General features: G+C 44.2%; 1 protein-coding gene across 1 annotated transcript; it reads left to right on the forward strand.

Annotated features, from left to right (window-relative positions):
* The first annotated feature begins 502 nt into the window (after window positions 1-502).
* On the forward strand, window positions 503-5,565 carry LOC124701260. The gene is made up of 5 exons (XM_047233306.1): window positions 503-773; window positions 1,265-3,024; window positions 3,737-3,886; window positions 3,993-4,155; window positions 4,259-5,565. The coding sequence occupies exons 1-5, from the start codon at window positions 503-505 to the stop codon at window positions 5,347-5,349; spliced, it is 3,435 nt and encodes a 1,144-aa protein (XP_047089262.1). The 3' UTR covers window positions 5,350-5,565.
* The last annotated feature ends 518 nt before the right edge of the window (window positions 5,566-6,083 follow it).

Here is a 6,083-nt window from a genome sequence, read left to right on the forward strand (position 1 = left end):
TACTCATATGCCACCAAGATGTTATCTGTGATTAGCCGAGCAAGGACAAAGGCTCTCTGAGTTGGCCCTATGATCTCTCGTAATAAGCCCCTCAATCTTGATACGAGTATCTTTGATATCAGCTTATACACAACATTACACATGCTGATGGGTTTGAATTGTGTAACTTTCTCAGGTGCCTTGACTTTCAGAATCATCACGATTGTTGTTGTATCATTCCATCCTTTGGGAATCTTATTACAATTCCTGATTGTTTTGAGAGTGGGAAATTACAGTTGTTCATTTTTTTCTTTCGAATATGAGTTATTGATGTTTGTTTTCGGCCTGGACCGGATATATGTGTACCCGGGCCACACCGATTTCGCAGGCCCGTAAGGCCCAACTCCTCTCAGCTAGCATGGCTTCGTCTGCCGTCCGACCCGATCCAAACCCACACTCACTTTCGCCGCACTCAACTTCCGCACCGAGCGCGAGCAGCGGCACGCAACCCACCTCCGAGATGATGCCCTACTCCGGCGATCGCCGGCCCTCCCCGCCCCCGCCCCCGCCCCCGCAGCCGCAGCCGCACGCAACCCTCTCCTACCTCTCCCCCTCCGCCACGCCCTTCACCGTCAGCCGTCCCCGCGACGCCATCCCCGATCCGACCCCCAACGCCCCCGCTAACCCTAGCCCTTACCCCGAGCTCCCCACCGCGCCGTCGCTCTACGACTCCTGGGTCGAGCCTCCCGCGAGCTACATGGATCTGGAGGCCGGCGCGACCCCGGGGTTCACAGGTGAGCTGGCTTCCTCTCTCGTAACCAGGGTCGTGGAATTACGCCGCTTGATTTGTTAATGTCTTCATGGTGGCGATAGTTGGCTAGGTTATACCGGGTGTTTAATTCAGCTGAGATATGAACATGGGGTTCCCGAGGGGTGTGTGTGTGTGTGTGTGTGTGTGTGTGTGTGTGTGTGGGCATCCATACTACTTGGGATTATGCGATGCGATCGTGAGTACTGATGGAGTAATTATGGGATCGTAGATCGGAAATTGTATTTGCAGGTTGAGTTAGTGTTTGAACATTTGCAGAGGGAACAATCAGTTGCGGTTTCGCATGTATAGATATAAATCATGATATAATCTACATGCATAGTAGTGTTGTCTGGTAATTTCAGTGTCATGGGTGATTTCTTCGAGGACAAAATGCTGCAGTATTCAAGTTGTGTACTATTGTCAACGTTGATTAAACTTGCATTGTGACCTCACAACGCCAACCAAATTATGCAGGTTTTGCCAATTCGGACGGGTTCCTGGTTTCCGGGAATGCACGAAACGACATGTACCCCGGGAACCATTTTGGTACCTCCATGCAGCCGCTCCCCTTCGCAACAGGCAGCTCGGAGTGGATGGAAGAGAAGTATCCTGGAATCTACCAGAGAACATCAAAGGCCCCCTCGACTGATTTTGGATCAGCACCTTCCGTGTCTCCTAATATGTTTGCCTGCTTAGATACGAAGCCCTGTTCTACACCTCAGCCTGTGAATCAGTACTCCCCATATTCTGCTTATGGTAACTACACTTCACATCTTCCGCAGTGCTCAACATATCCATTGAGTTACGACCTGTCCATGCCATCTGTTGCTGCCTCGCCTGAAGTAGGCGCGGCAACGAAGCCATTGTCGCCCACGACAGATGGCCGTGTATTGGAGAACACATTTCAGGCACCATATGCGAACCCTTGCAGATTAAATCTAGACTATTTTGATTCCATTCAGAATGAACAGAAAGGTCACTTTGGATATGAGACTTCTTATGAACAGTATGGTGGCCGGAGTAGCTCTGATAATGGTACACGGATAATGGGAAGCCATGCACTTAGTAGATCTGGAGTTGGAGAGAATCATCTTTTGGGTGAGAGTTCAGAAACTGGGAGACCTGTTCAGCCGGGAACCTATCCACTTAGCAGACACGGAGTTGGAGAGAACTATATTTTGGGTGAGAGTTCTGAAACCAGGAGACCTGTGCAGCCTTCATCAGAAGCGAAATCTGGTTTAAATAACTTACAAGCATCATGTTCCAAAGTCTCTCTGTCCGAATACTCATTTCCTCAGCCTCGTGAACTTTTCATCGAGTCACCTGAGGTAAATAACCCAGTTGTTGATTCTCCATGTTGGAAAGGGACACCCACTGCACAGCAGCCATCATTTGGTGTTGTGAATGGTGAAGCTTCTTATTTTGCTAATGGTTCAGTTGACCCGCCTGATTTGCACCAAAGCAGGAAGCTTTCTGAGTTTAGTGCTAATAATTCTGTGTTACTTCCCAAGCGTCATGATACATCAAATCCCGAGAATGATCTGTCCGTACCTGATTACCTATATTACCTTTCAGCGTTCGGCCTGCCCTCAGGGTGTAGTAAGTCTGAAGGTCATGATGATAAACAACCATCCAATGTTGGAGATGTCAGTGGTATGGAAAAGTCTAACCACAGTCATTTATCTGTTGACCAGGGCACCCGAAGAGATAACCACGTGACCTGGTGTAAGACAGGAGACGATTCTGGAAATTTGGTAACACCAGGTCAACAGGGAAATGTTTTTCTTGCAGAAAACACAATTGAACCCATGTTAGGCAGAAATGGTGGCAGTCTTCTTGTGAGTACAAGTGAAGAATCTGCTAAAGTTTCAAACAATGTTAGTGCAGCTCCAGTTGCACAGGTTAGGAGTTTGACAAAAGAAAGTCTGCAAGAAATTACTCGTGCCCATAAAGCTGCGTCAACATGGGCAAATCTGCACTCAAAAATGCCTATGAACAAAGGTCTGGAGCATTTAACCCATTGCAGCACAGGTGTTGAGGAGACGGTGAAGATATCTTCAGACAAAGTCACCTGCAGATCGAAGAGTCAAGAAGAATTAATCAAGTCAATTTATAATTTCTCAGTAATGCTTCTGTCTTCGTGCGATGGTGGTTATCAGTTAAAGGAATCTGAACATACACTTGTTCAGTCTGTGATACAAAATCTCAGTTCTCTGAAATCCATGATAAGCAAGGTATGGTTGTATGATACAATACCTGTCAGTTGCCACAATTTGATTAGATTATGTTTTCATGAATACATTATAAAGTCACTTTGGATTGCTTGTACTACAGTCATTGATCTTGTGATCGAAGAAATAGAAGATGCACATTAAAACCTGAAAAGGGCACAAGTTTTGTCTCTCGTTATTAAGTGCTATGTGTGATATGAATGCTTATTGTTTTACTTTGACTGGTTGCATGTTTTTACTGCCTCAGATAGTGTTCCATACTCTAGTTTGCATCTACAGATCTAAGAATGACAAAGTTTATATGTTTGGTAGTGATATGTTCTTTGCTTCATGATAATTAGGTCTTATCGACCATGGGTAGAACCATTTCATTCTTCGTGCTTTCCTTCTAGCAGTGTTCATAGCCACTGGTACAACATCCTGTGTCAAGCTAAACATGGTTTGGACCTGGTATTAACACCGTGATCCTTTTGCTATCTGTACAAACCTAATGCCTACTAATATGCTACCTCCGTCCATAAAAGGATGTCGCAAGTTTGTCTAAATTTGGATGTATCTAATAATTTGGCAAGTATTCACTTTTGGATCTGCTCGAAATTTCTTATTCAGTAAACAAAATACGAGTAGTAAATTTAGTTTTGTTTCTAGTCAATTATTGGAATATCAGTCAAATTCTCAGTTTACTCATTTTGGTTTGTCTATTTTCTCGTGCAAGGCTTCATTTAAATCTGATGATGTTACTAGCAACTGCTGCCAAATGAAGTCAGAAAAAATAAAGTGTAATAGAAAGAATCATCAGCCTGAGAAGTTTGCTGGCTTTGATTGGGAGAACATTGGCACAGATTTTAAAACAGTTATTTTGCAGGTAGTGATTTATTACTTGAGAATATTTGGTCTCTGCTATATTCTTGAGCATTTAGCATAAATTCTTGAGCATTTAACGTATGCTATCGCTATCTTCTTGCTGGCAGGATCTTGCTAAGCTTCCAGAGGAGAACCTGGATGGTGATACTAAAGATGCACAAATATACAAAAATCTTTGGATCGAAGCGGAAGCTTCTACATGTAAACTCAAGTACGAACTGCAACTTGCCCGCATGAAACTTGCAACGAAAAACCACAGTCAGCAAACAGGTCAGTACCTGTGTTTGTGTGTTTGCAGCAAGAGACCACACACCCGAATTTATCCGGGTACTTCTGAACATTCCCTTACTCCTGTATTTAAATAATCTTGCAGCTACAACACCTACTGGTTCATTAGGAGAAGCCAAAGCATCTAACTTGCACAAAGCTGAGAACTCATTATGTACTGGAGAGAGTGATGATTCTAGCAAACAACAAAACCCTGTGAAAGAAAGCCATATCCATAACGCTGAGAACTCATTATGTACTGGAGAGAGTGATGATTCTAGCAAACAACAAAACCCTGTGAAAGAAAGCCATATCCATAACGCGACGTTACCACCTCAGAGAGGTGATGCTGATGTCTTTGCTCGACTGAAAGTTCTGAAGCTCCGTGATGAGAGTATAAATTGCTTCCATGAGGCAAATAGTGAGCTGCTGACCGAGAGAAGCAAGTATAACAGGACAGGCGCTGTTGATGACACTGTTTTCGATAATGATGTCGATGCTAGGATAAACTCTTTAGTGGAGGACATCATCAAAGAGTGTCCGGAATCAAGTAGCAGTGAAGGCGATGAGGCCGATGGTGCTAGTACTGCTGCACTTAATGTTTTTCTGAGCTGTAATAACAATACAAGCTCATTGGACAAGGACACCAACATAGAGCAGCCAGAATCTAGTGAAAGCAAAACTCATGGTGCTTTCATGGCTAAGCTTAAAGATTTGATGTCCTGCAGTGACGATCTAAGCTCGTCAAGTGAGGTTAATGCTTGTCAGCTCCAAACAGCGAGCGAACATGAATCTAGTCAATTTGGTCAGCTTGAAGATGGTGTCATGGCCAGATTGCAAGTACTGAAAAGACGTATAGATAACACTAGCAGCATGGAGGGACAGGAGGTAGTATATGATTCCGATGATTGGGTGGGCCACTTCGAAAGAAAACCATTTGGTTGTGGAGCACATGATGAGCTAATTGAGAAGACTGGTATATTTGATGATGCTGAGTTCAGAGCTTTATCTGATGAAGCAGATAGCAAAACTACAACCCAATATGTCGGTTCATTGCTTGAAGAGTGTCATGTTCCCTCAGCACCAGCCGAGCCTGCAACTGTTCATTTGCATGACGAGCAGTTAAGCCACTCGCCATCAGCATGGGAGCATGTGCTGAAGGAGGACTTTTTCCTCCCAGGGAAGCCTTTGAAGTGAAAGGCGTCTGCCTGTCCCTTGGTTTAATTCGAAAATCTTGTATGTGCTGTATATATGTTTTTAACTGAATAGAATGCAAACTGGGAAATGTGACATAAGCTGCACGATCAACCATTGTAGATCGATGGTGTCCAAAACTCAAACTTTATGTGTAAGAAAATAATCTCAACTGATGGCTCATACTGAGCATTATGTAAATATATGTTGCCTGCCCTATCTTCTTCTGGTTGTATGCTTGAAAGGATCATGCACAATGCTAAACACTTGTGTTACCACAATGCTAAACACTTGTATGTGTTCCACGGGTGTATGCATTAATTCTGGATTATCTTGTGGATTCTCCACATGTTCATTTGCATGTTGGCTGTGAAGATATTTCTGAGCCCCATTCATGTGCTACATGATGCAGCTTGCTGTATTGATCACCTGTGAACATCTATACACTTGTTTTCTTCTCTTTCTGCACCTAGCTAGCCATACAGCATGCATGTTGCACTCCGTGATGTTCAGAAACCTGCAACTTGGCCGGCCAGCCGTCACCTGTGCTGGCTACAGGGCTAGCTGACTTTGTTTACCTACATATCTTGGCTAGTAGCTTGCGGCAGTCTCAGATCCAGAGCATGCATGCGCCATATTGATTGTGAAACATGCCAAACGACCTCCAAAGCTCATATCAAGATTGAGGGCAGGGCCAAAACGCTCCAGGTTGCAAACCTGGCGTTTAGCCATGATTT

This window comes from Lolium rigidum, chromosome 3 (genome assembly GCF_022539505.1).
Source record: "Lolium rigidum isolate FL_2022 chromosome 3, APGP_CSIRO_Lrig_0.1, whole genome shotgun sequence".
Classification (NCBI taxonomy): Eukaryota; Viridiplantae; Streptophyta; class Magnoliopsida; order Poales; family Poaceae; genus Lolium; species Lolium rigidum.

What these genes read in the sequence shown, in the direction of transcription:
- LOC124701260 (XM_047233306.1), top strand. Translation starts at nt 503, where the DNA reads ATGCCCTACTCCGGCGATCGCCGGCCCTCCCCGCCCCCGCCCCCGCCC. An exon ending in TGAAATCCATGATAAGCAAG is followed by an intron (nt 3,025 to 3,736) that starts GTATGGTTGTAT and finishes TTCTCGTGCAAG; the next exon opens with GCTTCATTTAAATCTGATGA. An exon ending in TTAAAACAGTTATTTTGCAG is followed by an intron (nt 3,887 to 3,992) that starts GTAGTGATTTAT and finishes TCTTGCTGGCAG; the next exon opens with GATCTTGCTAAGCTTCCAGA.